Here is a 20269-nt window from a genome sequence, read left to right on the forward strand (position 1 = left end):
TTTTGCTGGTCTAGCTGGCTTTTATGTTTGATAATCTGCAATGTTGTTTATATGAATTTTTAAAAAAGATTATCGATTAGAAATATTAGGTCATCGATAATATCATTCATAAACTATTCAGATTAAATACAGTTTTCATTTACTAGTATTTGGACAAAACACAATGATAGGTTTTTATTCATGAGCTGCTTCTAAATTATGTTCAAGATGATGATTGGCTCTCAGTAATCCAAACCTGAATATGCAAACACACACCAGTGATATGAAGTATGTTGATTTGTTTCACATATTTTTGTCATTTTTGCTTTGGGTTACTTCTCAGCTGTACATCTGCAACTGATCGAAATTTGATATCGGTAACACACCTTGTACAAAACCAAGGCTTCTTGAAGTTGCATTTACTCATGTCTTGGATCCTTGTCAACAAAAAGGTGGTGACGCTGGTACTGTCTGATGAGCCTATGATAAAGAATTGGAGCTTCCTGCATTTCTGGTACAGACAGGTTATTGTATCAAAAACTGTTGACTCACTCCAGGGAGCAGCACAGCAACATGGCTACAACAGCTCCACCAGCTCTTCCATGCCCACTGTTGTGACCATGAATTTCAGGGCATCCAACAAATGTAAGCTGCCCACACAGAAATTCAAATCGACACAATTCAAGGAAAAACATATTTGGAACATACATTTTTAATTCTTCTGCCATCTGGTATTTGCAACCTTCTTCCTGAGCACCGAGATATCATTTCTAATTGTTTTCAATGATGATCATTACTGAGAACTACTGGCAGTGAGATGCAGTTGTCTGGATGAGTGAGTGAGTGAGTGAGTGAGTGAGTGAGTGAGTGAGTGAGTGAGTGAGTGAGTGAGTGAGTGAGTGAGTGAGTGAGTGAGTGAGTGAGTGAGTGAGTGCAACACCTCTTTGGACAGTATTTCACTCATAATACCACTCCATGTGAGATAAAGCCTGTAGCTTGTACAATACTTTCTACCAAACCCTGAAAATTTAATCACTGTGATCACCTGACAGATGATTTCCGGTGCACAGAAAATATACCCCAAATGACTGCTTGCTCCACCTGAGCCTCTGCCTGCACCACCACCCTGCTTCAACCCCCAAACCATTCATTTCTCTATACAAGTGTGTCAGTTTGATCTGTTGTTTACCACATCCACATCAATATTCCAGCCATACAATTGTTGCTTGATAATGGTACTAGTTGACCTGGGCCTCCTTTCATCAAACAAACATATCTCTAAGATTTCCACCTTAAGACTTACCATGGCTGACATCTCCTTTCTGCAATATTTCCTGCTCAGTATTCCAGCTATACAATTATTGTTTGACAATAGCAGACCAGTGTTTGACACTATTCCTAAGATTGGCATGGGTAACTGTGAACTAAATGTGATACAAGGAAGACATGGCCAGACCAGATATATAATTACAGGTGAGGACACACACACCAACGCCTCCTCATAACAGGTAAATATGTACACACTTAGATCAATTTCAAATACAGTATCAAGTATCAGCTGAACTAAGTAAAACTGATGAGCCACTACCAAAGGTCAAACTACTTCTTCTCTTGTGTGGCTAGGAAATACAAATGAGTTGTTGGCAAAAGTCATGTGCTGAAGTCTTTATCTGTTTTCCCTTATGACTAAGCCTGACGTGAAATATTCATGCAAGTACGAACTGTTTGCATGGACTGAAATCCTTGTGCACACCAACCTGTTAAAACAATCCCTGTGGCATATGGAAACCATTTATTCTATGTTGGGCCAGTGATTAAACCTGCATATTGCGGCCACAACACCCGACAACCACTCACACTTCCCAGAACCACATTGTGCCTTCATGTGCGACAAAACAGTTCTCTTTGTTTTGGAATGTTGCAGCTCGAAACCACCTGTTTCTCGATAAAAAGCCAGTGTTTTTAGGAATGTTGCAAAGCTGCAGTGTTGGGTATTGACTTGATGATATTACATAATGTTTAACACAGGATCTGAGATTTAGGAAAGAATTTTTCAACATGTACAGCTCAAAAGAAGTTGAGTGAGTGAGTATTTTTATGCCGCACTCAGCAATATTCCAGCTGTAAATAATTCAGTCCGGACCAGACAATCCTGTGATCAACACCATTGATCTACTCAAGCGGGATACAATCACTCATGTCAACCAAGTCAATGAGCCTGACCATCCGATCCAGTAAGTCATCTCATAGAACATACTGAAGAATAATTCTATCTCGGATCTTCATGGGTCAACTTAGAATCTGAAGCCTCCAGTTTGATGTGCCATGCATTAATCAGTAGGAAGGCTAGGTATAACCATACACCCCTATACTGTGTAACTTGCTCTGTGTAGTATATAATTGTTATCACCCGATTCTAAACTGTTCCAAAATTAAAGTGCAAGTCAATGTTAAAAGTAAATATCACTACACAAAACCACAAACACTGTTTGATTCATGTGGGTCCTTGGAGCCATTATCAGTCTTCCTAATACTGACACCATGAATAGACACCCTGAGGTCAGTATCGGAAGTCACTTGTCTGAAGTCTCGTCAAATATGTGTCAATCTTGTAACATCAGTTAATACCAGTCCATATAAGTAGCAATACCATTCTTAGACTTGTTTATGTATCATAAATGAGAAAGTATTTACAAGTAAATACTGGTTCCTTGTTAAGAAAATATTTTTTAAGTTCTCCATACTATCAATTTTGTGGGAAGAAAAGGACTAAATTGCTTCCAGTTCACACCGAAATTCCAGATCAATGAAGCAATTAAAACTGAAAGTATGCCATGAAGACATGAATACATAGTTATTGCTAATCGGGGTAATGTTAGGTCATGTCTAATAATCAGGACACTACACCAAATACCTGTAATAGATCATTTGATTAGCATGTCAGTGATTTCTCTTATCACCATGATCACCCAGTCAGTACACATAAGTGGCATATTCTCATCATATCATCCAAAGTTCACAGTCAAGTCACTCATATATCTGACTTATGGGGGCTCTCCAGTAGTGGTAATGAGATACCTAAATTTCTCTGGTCATCTAGGTAGAAAATACTAGCCAGTAGATATATTTGTCCAAATACACTGTTGGGATGTCACAACACATAAGTTTTATGAATCGATACGCTTCATGATACCCGTGTCACGATTCGATACATATCATGATAGCATTATTTACGTAAATTTAGTTACATTTTTAACATTGGTAGTTTATATTTTTATAACTGTCCATGAAGTGAAACATCATTGATTCTCAGAGATTAAAAGTTATAATTTCCCATCTCTGTGCATGAAATACACTTATAGCTCTCATAACATAAAAAAATTTGATACAATTGCAAAATGTAACCGATATGCAAACATATTTAAACTGATACTTTCAAAACTAAATATCAATACAGTTTGGAAAGTATCAGTAATTGTCTCGTCTTAGAAACAGCATCAATGTATCAACTTATGGCATCTTTAATACACAGCATATATTGTTATACTAATCAAAAGAAGTGAAAGAGAACTTGATTCTTTCATATTAAGGTCAACTTATAAAAGTAAAATGGCAGACTGAATGCATGATGGATCATCTCAGCAATATGACAGAAATGTGTGGTCCTTCCTGAGATGAAGTGGAGTCATAGGCCCCTTTAGGTCTGTTGGTACAGTATTTGAACCTAGGATTGCCTTATCTCACAACTCTAACACATATGTGTTTGCATTTGTGTGTTTGTGTGTGTTTGTGTGTGTGTGCATGTGCATGCGTGTGTGTGTGCATGCATGTGTCCGTTTTAGTTTTACGCTGCTTTTAGCAATATCCCAGCGATAGCATGGCGAGGGACACCAGACATGGGCTTTACACATAATGTACTCATAATGGTCTTTGGTATGACAAGTAAATGTGATAACCACTGGACTACCCCACCCTGAGGACTCCAGATAACTGTTGGGGGTGTGGGTGTACTTACAGCTCATATTGCAAGTGGAGGTGTACTGAGAATTTTGAAGGAATGCTGACATGCTTTTGTGTGAACTAGCCGGTGATATGGTTTGTTATATATACAATATCAAACAACTTTTCAGGTATTTAACTTTATATATGTTAAATGTAAGGTATTTCTGCACGTATATGATACATTTGACATCTTAGTACATTGTCATACGTCACTGCCCAGTGTATCTAACTTCAATGAAAGGGCTGTGACACTGTGGACCTGGTCCCCTTGACTTGCATGTGTGATATTTTCCAAGATGCCACTATCTTTATAATGCACTGTCCTTTTAAAATTTGTGCAAATCTCAAAGATATTTTCATCACTTGATGAACTTTATAGCGATAAATCTGAGTAAATCAATTCATTTTTTTATTAAGTGCCAGCTGATTTGTTCGTCAGGAAACTTTTCATTAAACTATATTGATACACTACACAACATTTGTTCCAGGAAACAGTCAATTAAATTTTGTGAAATTAAATTTTTTACTCAAGTTATTCTGAGCAGGGAACCTTACTGGCATATTTATCAGATTGGAGTAGTTCATTGCACTGATAAAGTTGATAACACCTACTAATGTATGATAACAAACCCGATAATTGATATGTCTCATGCTCATCACTTGATAAATACATCAGCAATATTTTTGTAGAGTGACAGGTTATTATTTGTTTCCTTGTCCATATCTGTGGACTATCAGTAATCAAGTCTGGACCTAACAAACCTTCCCATTCCCATTCATTGCAACACGTTCAATGAATCTTCGAGAGAATCCAACCAGTACACTCGAATTTCATGCAATTTATTGACTCGCATGAGGGTTTGTTCAGTAAAGTACACAGAGCCAGCACTGATTTGTTTCCTTGTTTTGTAACCTGTTTGCAATACATTCTGTTTTTACTGTTCCTCTCAACGCCAGAAATTAATACAACAAACATTGATGTAAAGTTTAAAGAAAGAGTTGTGATGTAAATCTACAACTGTCTTTGAGCTGAATCAATACAGGCTTTTTAATGTCAACAGTGTTGGACTCAATATGAGGATAGAAATGAAGAGATGAGAAAAGAAGAGGTGAGAACAGTGGGCAGTATATGGGATAATCAGTGCTGTCCCTTTACCATGAAAAACAGATCACATTCTAAAACAAACGCATTGAAGCCAACAACTCATCACATGTGCAGAAGCCCACTCCAGTGAACATCCTCACTTTAGACGCACGAGATGCACATGACATGCATGTGAAATGTCTGACATACAGACCCTCATACAAATATACCCAATGTCCCCATGCAAGTCTAGAATATGTGGCAAGTCTAGATTACCACAGTTTCATGAAATACAGTCTCATGGATCCTCTTTTATGTCAATTTGAAACTATTTTTTTCTGTAAAATATGTTCATTTTAGAGACTAAATGTTAGCCTAATGCATCATTTGCTGACTAAGGTCAATTCGACCTGTTCCATGATGCACCAGTGTACCGCAATAGTAAACTCAGTGGCATGACATGGGATACCCTTTACTAGGAATGGAGCTCATAGTTCAGTAATTGTTTTAATTATCTGCAGATTGGCGGATTTCAATTTGACACTGAACTGCATTATCACTACCAGAGATAGATTCCATTTTTTATCACATCTTTGACAAGATGCAACCAATATCCTGAGGTGCACTTTTTCAAGTAGGAAGAGAAGTCTGGGTTAAAACTGAAAGTGAATTGGGATTTGAAAACACAATCACAGGTACACTTAATCACTGTCCATTTAATAAAATGACAATGCATATTCAGTCAAAGAATACTTTAATCCTTCATCAAAATTGTCATTCAGGAATTCATAGCCGTGGTGTAAACTCAGGGGTGATGTATTCAGAGGAATTATAATATATAATACATATACGTAATGCCTAACACATACAGGACTCCTATATAAGCAGTTATAAGACCCCTTTATTCAGTCAAAGAATACTTTAATCCTTCATCAAACTTGTCATTCAGAAATTCATAGCCGTGGTTTAAACTCAGGTGATGTATTCAGAGGAATTATAACTTATAATACATATACATAATGCCTAAAACATATAGGACTCCTATAGGACTCACTAGCTCAATCATGCTATACATAAAGAGGTGGTGGGGTAGCCTCATTATGCACTCGTTCCGCCAAAGATCCAGGTTCAATTCAACACATGGATACAATATCTGAAGCCTATGTCTGGTGTCTCCTGCTGTGATATAGCAGAAATATTGATAAAAGAGGTGTAAGACAAAGCTCACTCACGAGACTTTAAGCATGTTCAAGTGTTCATCATGTTCTATACCTAATGTCACATTTTTTAACATCAACAAATAACACTATCAACATGGTCAAAACATATCACAAGGTTATTGTGTCACTGAATATTTTGAACAGTACATAAACTGCTAACTTGTTAATATATTCTCTACCCAATATTCATACGAGACCCAATATTTATGATATGTATCAGATATGCCACACAGTGGATTCATTGCAGCCTGGTTACATTTGACTCCTAACATTTACATCCACATGTAGAGCGGTTGTTGTTTAAAGTTGCACGCACTCAGCAGTATTTCAGTTATATGACGGTGGTATGTAAATAATCAAGTCTGGACCAAACAATCCAATAGTCTACAGCATGAATGGGGACACAATGGGGATACGTGGACATCTCAACAGTCAGTGGACCTGACCATCTGAGCCTGTTAGTCACCTCTTATGACAAGCATGGTTTGCTGTAGACCAATTCTAACCCTGATCTTCGTGAGTCTACTCTGGCTGTCATAAATACATACAACTTAAAAGTCTAAAAGTTATTACTGATTTGTGGAAATGGACACTCATTCTACAATTCAGAAACCTGTTGGAGAAATGACTTGATGACTTCAGTCACATTTTAGAAACATTTTTTGTTTGATAAGGCAAGCATACATCCCAATAGTGATGATTGCATCTCTATGGGTTAAATATTAAGTAATGGACACAAGGAAATATCAGTCAGAGAAAGAAGATTATGCTATACATATTTACACTACTCACACGTTTAAGAAATCTCTAATTATTCACATGACGACATAAATCTGTCACAACTTTAGGTATTTCAACAGACAACCTTTATGTTGTAAATTTGTTTTGAGTGGTATAAAAGGCAGTTCTTCACTTCAAAAAGCAATCTCAGTGCTTCAACTGTTCGACTGCTTTAACATAGAGTTACAACGGTCCAAGTTGTTGTGACTATCGTATCTATTTTACTTTAACATAGAGGCATTGGCCTTCCTTGTGCTATGACTATCAGATCTCCTTTACTGTAATACAGAGTTACGAACGTCCTAGTGATACAGTTATCACATCTCCTTTACTGTAATACAGAGTTACGAACGTCCCAGTGATACAGTTATCACATCTCCTTTACTGTAATACAGAGTTACGAACGTCCCAGTGATACAGTTATCACATCTCCTTTACTGTAATACAGAGGTACGAACGTCCTAGTGATACAGTTATCACATCTCCTTTACTGTAATACAGAGTTACGAACGTCCCAGTGATACAGTTATCACATCTCCTTTACTGTAATACAGAGTTACGAACGTCCCAGTGATACAGTTATGACATCTCCTTTACTGTAATACAGAGTTATGAACGTCCCAGTGATACAGTTATCACATCTCCTTTACTGTAATACAGAGTTACGAACGTCCTAGTGATACAGTTATCACATCTCCTTTACTGTAACACAGAGTTACGAACGTCCCAGTGATACAGTTATCACATCTCCTTTACTGTAATACAGAGTTACGAACGTCCCAGTGATACAGTTATCACATCTCCTTTACTGTAATACAGAGGTACGAACGTCCTAGTGCTACAGTTATCACATCTCCCTTACTGTAACACAGAGGTACGAACGTCCCAGTGATACAGTTATCACATCTCCTTTACTGTAATACAGAGTTACGAACGTCCCAGTGATACAGTTATCACATCTCCTTTACTGTAATACAGAGTTACGAACGTCCTAGTGATACAGTTATCACATCTCCTTTACTGTAATACAGAGTTACGAACGTCCCAGTGATACAGTTATCACATCTCCTTTACTCTAATACAGAGGTACGAACGTCCCAGTGATACAGTTATCACATCTCCTTTACTGTAATACAGAGTTACGAACGTCCCAGTGATACAGTTATCACATCTCCTTTACCAGTTTACTGTAATACAGAGTTATGAACGTCCTAGTGCTACAGTTATCACATCTCCTTTACTGTAATACAGAGGTACGAACGTCCTAGTGCTACAGTTATCACATCTCCCTTACTGTAACACAGAGTTACGAACGTCCTAGTGCTATAGTTATCACAAATTTACGACAGTCCTAACACTAAGATGACCTTGGGAAACAGGACCCTGACCTTCAACATTCCTGACAACACTGAGTCACCTGCATGCCTTGCTCGTTAGGGACTACAATTTGTTTCTGTGCATGCACTCCTATTACTTCCACAATACAGCATACAGCATCTGTCAAATGTCCTTACCAAATTAAAGTAATTCTGTTCTCATGGTGACAAGTTTGTTTCTGTGTAGCAGGTGTTAGCAATGCATATCTTGGGTGTCATGGGCATACAGACAACCTCACACTACTTAGGTCATCTGTGACCATGACATAATATTAATGTCATACGTTTTTATACAGCACTCACTTCCAATTGCTCAGAAGCTCACTTGCCCAGGGTGAGGTCACATGTATCACGTGTGCTTCATTGAGGGGCAGGACTAAGTCTGAGAAACTCTTGGGAATCCAAATATCACACATGACCACCTATTCAAGAACTCTTCGCATCTAATGCTGCGTAACTCCAACTCATTTGTGATCTGGGGCTCCTTTCACAAAGCAACCTTTACTAAGGTTAACCTTAACTGCCATTCTCTAACATTGCACTAAGATTACCTTAGACTTACCTTAGACTTATGTAACCTTAGTGCAATGTTAAAGAATGGCAGTTAAGGTTAACCTTAGTAAAGGTTGCTTTGTGAAAGGAGCACCTGAGCTCTATATCCTAGACCACACACCACAAACATGGCATATACTTTCCTTTCTGTACAATTCACCATTACATAGGCCTGAAGTTGAGACAGCATACTGCCAGTTGAGACAGCATACTGCCAGTTGAGACAGCATACTGCCAGTTGAGACAGCATACTGCCAGCTGAGACAGCATAGTAACAAAAGATACAATATTTATCTTGCAATTAAGCATTGTGAAAAATACAGCCACAGTTTCAGAGGAATAGCAGACAGTAGCCCACTAGCCTACCACCATTTCTAGCCCTCACCGAGATGCAGGTTACTAAGTGACGCTTTCCTAAATACTTTTACATCCTGGGGTCAATAATGTCTCAGCAAGTGAAACATGACCAGGCATGGAGCAGTAAATATGTATTTCATGGTGAATAATGATACTTATACCCCAGCTTGCCAAACCATTTTGTGTTGAGTCACTGTGACTCATCATTCACTTACAAAGTATGTCTTAGTTGTATGCCAAACAGTATGTACACTGCATGAGAGCCTCAGTGTAGATGGAACACTAGTAAACAGATATGATTGTGGACTTTTAGGCGTGTTCACTCTGATCCATCGTCACATGTTGATGATGAGTAATGCCCTTGTGCAATATATCTCGGCTTTGAAACATCAAAGCAAACCATTTATCTGCTGAAATATTGAACTGAGTCCAATTCATGTAAATGGAGATATCAGAGGCTGCCATATGTTGCCATAAGGTATGATGTGCATCACTCTACATGTGCACAGAAACTGACAGCACCACACTCATATTAAGGAGAGAGTGACTCTACGTGAGTGGAATACAAACTGTGTGTATAGAGAAACTTGGTGTGAGTGAAGGGATGGAATTGTTCAGCATGATGCCAACATTAACTAATCCAATGATATTCATACTGCCTCTCCACAAAGATCTGCATGCATAATCTGCACAAAATAGGTGTAGCCTTGGCTCATTCAGCTTCTATGGTGTTTGATGACAGTCGGGTACTGATGTGTTTAAACAGTTTACTCATATGTCCATAGACCTGGATTCAATTACACACATGGGTACCATGCCTGAAGCACATTTCGGTTGTCCCTTGCTATGACATTGCTGGAGAATATAGCTGAAGGGTGTAAAACTAAGTCCTATGGTGTTTCACTCTTATAGCTAGGGCCAGTGATGGTCACAATGACATGTTCTCCATGACATTTATGGTTGATTGAACAATCTGCTTCGTGAAATGAGTTGTTTAAAAAAACTTAAAGATTAGACTCCAGTTTCACTGTAGCAAACATTTCATCAACATTATTCCAGCCATGTAGCGACCATATTAGAATGGTAAGGCTAAACGGTGATGACAAAAACTCTGGGTGTAGACTGTGCTCAGCCACAGCAAAATGCAATCTATAGTCAGGCAAACAGTAAAACTTGATGGGGAAACCAATACTCCCTGTACAAGCTGCTGATGCTGTGACAGATTGTAGTGCTGACGATCTTTCAGGTGTAAAATGAGCATCGATACCTTCATCAACACACTAACCTAATGGCTTATCGATACTTACCATCATAAAGAAGCATGAATACTGACAATGAGTGATATTCAAGATTTGTGCAAAAAATGGAATATCAATATTCCCTTTCAGTAAAACAGATACTGTTGATACTTGGTATCAGAGAACACTGACATTGATCATTGATATCAACTATCAGAAGGCAGAATATATTATTATAACAACCACCAGAAGGCGTAAATATTGATATCAACCAACAGGGGGTGGAATATATTGATATAAACTACCAAAAGGTGTAAATATTGATATCAACTACCAGAAGGCGTAAAGTTTGATATCAACTACGAAAAGGCATACCTATTGATATCAATCATCAAAAGGCATAAATACTGATATATGAAGTACCAGAAGGCGTAAATATTAATATCAACTACCACAAGGCGTAAATATTGATATTAACTACCAGTAGGCCAAATATACTGAAATCAAATACTGTGACTAGAAGTTCATACATTGACTAATGACAGTTTTTATAAACTATTAAGGTTGTTTTGCATACAGCACACAGATTAATGTTCATCTTGTTGATCACTTGACTGTCTGGTCCAGACTCAATTATTTACAGACTGGTTGGAATACTGGTGAGTGCAACTGAAAACAACAAACAAGAAAACCATACCAGAGTAGGTAGCTAACAGTGACACCAACTGCCAGAGAAGGTCTGGAGAGACTGAAGACCATGGCAATATTTAAATGTTGGGGTTCTTCAAAGTGGCTATTGGTAGCCTAGCCATGTCACCTGAATTGACAAAAAAATCCCAACCCGTTGCTTGTAGTAAAATGAGAAAGAGGTGTTGGCAATGAATTTCATCTGTGTAACACTGTGCCATATAACTGCCCTCGACTTGTACCAAGTCAAGTCTATCGGCATGGGAGATGTCCGCCTACATCAAAGCTCTCCTTTTTAGTCTTAACTTGTTTAAACATCCATTTCAGAAAATTAAGTAAATATATATATATATATATGTATGTTCACACATGTTAATGAATAAATGCATGGACACATTAGTAAATCAATACATCTATTAATACATACGTAAATAAAAAAATGAATGGTTGAATACAAAATTTAAGAAATAACAATTTTTCCCATTGAGGATCTTACTAAGAGTCAGACTTGGTAGGATGACTCAGATATTCAAACACTGACATACACTGCAAATACCAGATAACAATGCCGCACATGAACTAAATGGACATAGTGACTGACCAGCTGATAAGATTAAAACCTGTTGGCGCTGCAAGGGTAAGCTTTGCTGAACTCCAGGAAGAAATGACTGTATTATGAAAGTCTTATTCAGCTATATGGAAATAATACCAAATTGAACAAATACATCTTGAAAGTGTCCAGCATCAACAGCATGTTTTGTGTGCCATATCCTTATTTTTATTTGGGAATTGGACACCTAATACACTATCGTGTGGTGTGGTCGAAACTGATTATAATCAAAACAGATACATTTTTAATGGAATCACCAATCTTAAGGGTTTTTCCCAATTAATGTTTTTTTTTGTACCTAATACTGTCATGCAATGAAAGAAAAAAATGCAAGAAAGACTGGAATTGTAATTTAACTATATAAGCGGTTAAAACTTTAACAATGCACACTGTGTTTATGCTTTGAGCATATGTTTGTACACAAATTTTCACCAGATTTACTTTACTTCATTCCAGTGTGTTATACTAAAAACAACAAAATTCTGATCAATCGAAATAATGTTTTTACAATCAACAATCATCGTTCTTTCTAATCATTCTTTTGATAGCTTTTTATATTATTTTCTAACACCACAAGGATTTATAACTAAAAACTAAAGATTAAAAATTTATAAAACAAGTGTTTTCAAAAACAAAAAATTCAAATGTCATCATGGTGACCACAACTGTCTCCCTAATATGCTTTCACCTGGTCTATCTCACAGTCCCTGAACCACATTATTTTGCCTACTGCCAAGCCTTCTCTGCAGTGCTAAAAGCCTTAAATGAAGCAAGTCTAGATTTCCTCAGGTTCAGGCTGGTTTCCCTAGGGCTCCTTTTCAATTAAAACAGGTTTGTTTGTTACTACAAAAATTATATATTCAGATACTAAGCCTTAGTTTAGCTTTCACCCAGTCTGGGTTCATTGACCTTCTTGCACTGGCTACCAGGAATGCTCTGCATGAGCATTCAGGAGATGCATGACATGTTCAACTCTCGCCTTGACATAAGTAGCACACAGATAACTCTGCCATCCAAGCTATTCCCACATTTACTCATGTCCTTAGCTCCAACACTGTGTCATTTTACCAGCCTTCAGCAAAAATTAACACTCACACACAATCTTCCACAGTTTACCTAACAACTGCTCAACACCCTTCATAGTGCTGATGGACCCTCATGGGGAAGCTCTTGATGTTTAACTACAGATACGGCACAGAAATGAGGAATGCTTATTGCCCTCAACTCTTTACTTTCTACAAAACTGACTCTGCTATAATAGTGAATTTGCTACTCTTTATTTCTTGAAACAAAATGTAATAAATACAACAATCAATGTGTAGCTTGTCATTGATGTTGATAAAGTTAACTCCTTCTGCCATGTCCATCCTACCATGTGGATCAGACATTCCATGGTGTGAATCCCATCATGGAACTCAGAACTTTCATAGCTGCTACAAATGTACCCTAAAGGGAACTACCTATCAAATAGAGTCCTATTCCTTATTCAGATAAAATGCCTGTCTCTAACCGACAATACACTGGGGTATTTTAGTACCCAAAGCCCATCTTACAACCTACTAATGTAGGCAGACTAATTAGAAAACAACCGACAGGCTTCAAGGAAGAATCTGACGGTAGATTATTGTTCATGCTGTCGACCATTGCTCAATTTGTCCAACCCACACAAATCACATTTTTTCACTGTCACATGGAGGTGAAGTGAACAGGAGTTGACATTGTACTTAAGAATACTTGGTCATATGTCGATGTGTATGCACATGTATGTGTGGCTCCTAGTACAAGCCCAGACTAGCCCAGCTGATTTTATAGAGCTAACTCACCGAGATACCATGTCACAGTTCAGCTTCAATGCCTCACTCAGACACATAATACTGACAGTCCTTGTTGTACCCATTAATGCCGAGTGCCAGGAAGGAAGCAACAAATATCATAATTTAACGTCTTTTGGAATGTAACCCAGGTTACAAACCTGAAGTAGACATACCTGAGTGTCCGAAACATTTTTAAGAAAGGCAGGATTTTTTCCATTGAAAAATTTCACTAAATGATGAACCTTACGAACCAGTGCCTCATCATTAATTCCATAGACCAACACTTAGACTCATGAATACATAATTTTGATTCTTACAGATAAACCTACTTAAATTGAAAAGGAGTCCAAGTGAGACCAGTGATCCAGAAACTGGGAAATCTAGACTTGCTTCATTAAGGGCCTTAGCACTGCAGGCAGGGCAAGGATGTAGGGTAAACAATATGGTTCAGGGACCGTGAGACTGACTAATATGTCCCTTCCTCCAGCCCTTTCTGCGATGCTATAAGTCTAATGTAGCAAGTCTAGATTTTTCACACATTCTGAATCTCCCATTTTTCCATACTTTTCAACAACAGGTCCTGTTCATCCAAATTACATACATTCAGAGACCAAGTGTCTGTCTATGAAAGACTTCATTAGGCATCAGTTGGCCTACAATGGAGATATCATCACATCGCAACAATTTGTGCTGTGACATCGATCATAACCTTGCAGTAACTCAACGATGGATTCATCAAGGTTATCAGTAAATACAGAACAGTGCAGAGTTCCACCTGATTGCTCATGACACTCTCCCAGGTTACGTATTTCAGCCTTGAACAATATCAATACCTGCAAACCCTGGGACAAAGTACTTATTTAGTGTATTGGAGCTGAATTCTCAATGACTGCGAGAAAGTAGGGATCAATATGAAGCAATATTCTTCATGATGCGACTATTGTACTGACTGATTGAAAGCATTTCCCCTGTGCCGTATGCTGCGAACAAACAAGGCTGAGTCATCCTTTATCATGTTTATCAATACTGATTGCTTACATATCTCAAATGTTTCAAATTGTTACTCTGAGTATAGAATGCATGCATTTTTAATCGTAATCTCCATTACAATCACTGACATTCGATTTGCTATCAATTCCCAAAAGAATTTACATTATTCTGACAATGGTTATCTGGATGCTTTCTCATCCTGTTTGGTTTTACATGTTTAATTCGGCACAGGCTGACATCACTGATCAGTTGTCTGTATTTAGTTCTTGCTTCATAATGGCATAAGAACGTGTACCGAAACATCGGATCTCATCACAACATAATAAAGAGGCGAGATAAGACGTGGTTTGACATCGTACTTAAGAATACATCTCTCATATGACTATGTGCATGTTTGTGTATAAGTGGCTGATTGTACAAGCCCAGAATTCAGATGGTTTTCTTGTACTAGCCCACTGAGATACCATGTTGTTGCTGTTCACCATGTTTACCCTTGTCAGACATATTATACTGACTCCGAGCCAACCAGTCCGTCTTGTACCCATTAATGCCAAGCAGGACCATCAACAGTGCTGCAAACTCCCACCATTTGTGTGGCTGAAATTTTGGGTAGTTTATGACATTGCCTTATTTTAACCCTTTGGGTATGCCATGGTCAGGGATGGAACACCTGCTCCCCAGATGGACGTTTTCACCACTTCACCAATGAGGCAGTCAATGTTATAAAGAAGTTGACAACCATAAAGTACAATACTTTCATCATTATTCACCGACTTCCAAAATGCCATTCAAACAGATCAGTTGTATGTACCAATGAATTTAGCATTAGCATTCTTAGAAACTCCGGCTCAAAGTGCTCTTCTATTAAGAATCACAAAAAAATCCATGCACAAATGAGAAAATTGAAGTGAATCCAACTTTACATTTAAATCTACACTAGTGCGACTTATTAAAAGGCCAGTTTACTGAAACCTTTGCCCTTATCTGCATGTTTATGCACAAATTTTCACTGGTGTATATTGTTTCATGAAGCATTAAATTTGCATAAAATTCATCTGATAATAAATCCTGTCTTAAATTTCTGCTTTGTATCCAATGTATGACATCTATATTTCTGCGTAGAATGGAGTGTGCAACATCTTTATCACTGCTTGATATGAAACGTACCACACACAATACACTGTGTGATATGAAATGTACCACACACTATACACTGTGTGACATGAACTGTACCATACACAATACACTGCCTGATATGAAATGTACCACACACAATACACTGTATGATATGAACAGTACCACACACTGCATGATATGAAATGTATCACACACAAGACACTGTATGATATGAAATGTACCACACACAATACACTGTGTGATATGAAATGTACAATATCTAGCATACCGCTTGGTTCATTTCTTTCCTCCGTTTCTTGTTTAACGAAGCACTCACCAATATTCCACCTATATGGCAGTAGTCTGTAAATAAACTAGTCTGGACCAGACAACCCAGTGATTAACAGCAAGACGATCGGTCAAGGTAATTCATAACCAAGTCTATGAGCATGACCACATGATTCTACGACATTCATGGTTTGCTGGCAACAAAGATCTTAACAGGTATACTTCTTTGTGTGTAATGTATAACATCGATATTACTTCTTGGTGTGTAATGTGTAACATCAACATTACTTCTTGGGTGTAATGTATAATATTGATACATACATACATACATACATACATACATACATACATACATACATACATACATACATACATACATACATACATACATACATACATACATACATACATACATACATACATACATACATTTTACAACATACATTTTAGCACTTGGTATGCAGACTGTGTTTTTCTGTCTAATGCTTCATGAAATACAATTCATGATCCTGTATGTACATACAGCGTGTACACCTGGACAAGTTGCATTTCACAAATGACTAACTGCCTTACATGTATTATCCACATCAAATCCAACTTATATACAAGTTACAACTGGTTGCAGATATGCCTATAAGACGATACATAAAGTGTTTGCTTTTCTCACCAAAGGCTAGGAAAATGGGCACAATGTGTGAAGTCCTTTTTTGCATAGTCACTCACAGATAACTGTTTTTTTTTAAAAACATTCAGGTTTTGCAAGACACCATTCTATATATAGTTTGATTGGGTTTGAAAGGTATGCATTAAATAACTCCTTAATACTGACACTTGACCCATAAACAGTCTACCCTGAGCCAGACATGCATGATATATAGAGCACTCAGCCACACAATAGATGAAAAGATTGAATAAACAATGTCTGTCTCTGACGCTTGACAATATTTATTTATTTCTTCACTCTGAACACTTACTAGTAATCCCAACAGGCCTACCGTTAGTGCTGGGTCTAGGAAACTAAAGCCACTATTCATTATCAGAAGACTTATCGAAATAATCGAAAGATATACATTTAATGTAGTCACAAAGTTTAAGACTTTTCCCCCATTTCTTTCCTAAATAATGTTTTTCATAACTGATATTGTCATACAATGAAATGCATGCATGCAAGAAAGACACTGGAATTATAATTAAACTATAATACCGGTTAAAATTTTACAATATGCATAGCTTAAGCTGTTGGGAACATATTTGTTTGTGAATATTTGTCAAATTTAATTGTTAGTTAACTTCATTTAAGTGTCTTTATACTGAAACAACAAAATTCTGATTAATCAAAAATATACATTGATAACTATTTTAAGTCCTTCTTTTCACTGACTTTCGATCACCACTATATCTTAAATGGTATCTTTCGAAGCAAATGAGGTTAATTAGTGCAAAGCATTTTACAACAGAGGCAGGCCCACATTCATTATAGATGATTTCTCCTTTGCACTTGAACATACTTTGCTAAACTGTTCTTTTTATGAGAATAAGAGAGACTAGAAACAAGAGGACCATGGTGATGGGTTTGGGAACAATTCCATGAAAAATCTTTAGCATATAGAATGGGAGTTATGCTTGCCTTTTACCTGTGATCGATTTGTGATCCCAGTCTGACATTCAGCTCTAACAATCATCAAGCAATGTAAATTGTATTTGTGATGACGCTTTCTCAGTGAAGTACAGATTCTAGAAGTTTTGAGTGTTGGGTCTCATCTGTGCTTCGAAGAACACTCCGAGTCAAACAACACACACAAATACTGCAATCTGCAAAATACTTTCTCTCATTCTAACATGCTCAGACACTGTGGCATCCACAAAGGAAAAAGGTCTGACAAATGGTAGAGTAGATCATGTACCTTCTGACAAGCAAGAATAGACACCCATGGCTGAAGGTATGGCCACTGAACCATGAAAGTTTCACAAGGCTGCACACTAGCTGAGGACTGGACACCCTAATAGCCTTGGTTTTATCTTGATTCAAAAACAGGGGGTCCCCTGGAGGGGAGCCTAATTGTTGTTTTTAAGTGTCCTTGTGAGCAAAAAGAGGGTTTGGGAAGTAACAGTGTAGAGAACTGTACATTTTGATAATTCCTTTAAAGCCTAGAATGAATCATTGATCATGTGGACAGACATATGAAATAATGCACATACTCAGAAAGAAATATCCAAACCCTTTACAAAGACATAGATGTCTTATAACTACAATGAACAATGTAATGCATGAATATTTTGTCTGTGCTCATCTCTACATTTGTGAGTATAGGACACATGGACAAGGTAAAACCCTGCTTACAGTGTTCATATAATATGGAATACTGTAGTGATAAAGGCTTGTTTTTTTTACAGCTTGTCTTTGATAAAAGGAATTCAAATTTTCAAATTTAGTTTTGTGGGTAGAGGAGAAATTAAGGTATGATGGGTTTTTAACACTGAACCTCTGAAGTGAGATAAGATAACATATTTATTGTAAAGCATTCCATGAAAACCCAGTAGAAATACTCAATAAACTACAAATATATTATGTGTAATGGAGGGTTTCCACTATCGTCTGATTAATCATGTTGATGTCCACTTCAAGCAAGGATCAAAGCTGCTTCAAGGTTTGACGCATGCTGAGATCTGTGTTTGAAGCACATGAATGTATGCCAATACATCATGAACAAATACTCTGCATTGGATATTCTTTCCTCACGTCCATAAACACTTCTTGGTTATACATGCAACAGATGATGGATCAAATGAGTCTAAAGGGAAGTCATCTAAAGCATCACTGATCATGATTCTTTTTCTTACAGAATCAACAATCTCATATAAGAAATCATTTGTTTCATGTCATCAGTAAGCAATGAAACATGGATTGCAATAATACAAGAGGTAAATAAAAACAAAACCTAAATTATCATTGTTGTTTGAAACTGGAAAATTAGGAATGCGATGATTTAACTTGTTCATGAGTAACTCACATACATTAAATTGCAATGTGGAGTGTTTGTTTCCGATATTTCATTAAATACTCAGCTTTCCTCTCCTTCGATGTAAACACACCAACAAACAACAGAGAATCACACTGTTTACTCCCTTTCAAATCTATTAATATATTGTTAAAGTCCAACACTACTGACATTATCGCATGAAAATTTTAAACACCTGGCTTGCAGCGAACCGTTTAAAACTGATACCTGAACATAAGTCATGGAATTAGGACAAACACGAACTAGTTCGTTCAGTTCACATTAATGTTCATAAACGCATCTCGTGACTTGAAGCTGAAGGTAGAAATAGCCTCGGCTGCAAGCGACCAAAACGTTGGCTCACCTTTCGAACAGCGCTCGCAAAACAAGCAGGAAAACTGTGAGGGGAATGGTGACAATCATATCGGACACTTGTGGTATATAAATTCCATCATCACGGTTCTCCAAATCCTTCCAGCTATGCTGAGGAGGCAGCCAAAACCATTCACTCCAAAAAGTCTCCCGAATCCACTCCCACATGGCAGCCATTACTATTGTTTTTCTAATATCACGCGAGCTGCAAGACTGTTGTCCGTACAACAGGCGATATATATATGTACGTGTGATACCTTTGGGACGTCCCGTCCAGGCTGAGATATGATGGGCGGAGTTATCGTCCTTGGTTGTAACAGCTTGGCTGTCAATTAAGACTGATAATATTGATAAGAATGATAACATTGTTATCATAACTATTGTTGAAGTCTGCGTACATCTGTAATAAATGTGCACCGATTCGATGTGTAACATGCTGTTACTCTGACTAAAAGATGATTCTGCTACGGACATTTCTCGAAAGCCTACATTGTTCAATTCTTGTGCCAGTTACAAAAATACATTACAATGTAATAGTAACATGCATCATTGTAAGACAAACTCGTTGGGAAATGTAGTTCTTGTTAAATATATTGATATTGTGTGCATGATAAACCGGTCCACAAAGCGCTCTTTATGCAACTGCAAGGAGCACCATTTGTGTGACTGTCGTAAATACTTCTCAGACTGTGATCGGCTCCATATTGTATTCGCCATGATGAACTCAAGCCCCAATATCTCGTAATGCAGGGATCGATCGGAACCTTGCTTCAGTAAGAAAAAGTACATTAAAAAGCAAATATCT

General features: G+C 37.5%; 2 protein-coding genes across 2 annotated transcripts in view; one reads left to right on the plus strand and one right to left on the minus strand.

Annotated features, from left to right (window-relative positions):
- The window catches only part of LOC137255251 (ceramide synthase 5-like), a 45545-nt gene extending 25840 nt beyond the window's left edge, over nt 1-19705 (minus strand). The window contains exon 1 of the mRNA XM_067792688.1: nt 19457-19705. Within this exon, the coding sequence (XP_067648789.1) occupies nt 19457-19641 (185 nt within the window). The 5' untranslated portion in view covers nt 19642-19705. The remainder of the gene's footprint in view (nt 1-19456) is intronic.
- The window catches only part of LOC137255252 (large ribosomal subunit protein eL27), a 271307-nt gene that overhangs the window by 233328 nt on the left and 17710 nt on the right, over nt 1-20269 (plus strand). The gene's annotated exons all lie outside the window — the stretch shown is intronic.

Source organism: Haliotis asinina, chromosome 11 (genome assembly GCF_037392515.1).
Source record: "Haliotis asinina isolate JCU_RB_2024 chromosome 11, JCU_Hal_asi_v2, whole genome shotgun sequence".
Lineage (NCBI taxonomy): Eukaryota > Metazoa > Mollusca > Gastropoda > Lepetellida > Haliotidae > Haliotis > Haliotis asinina.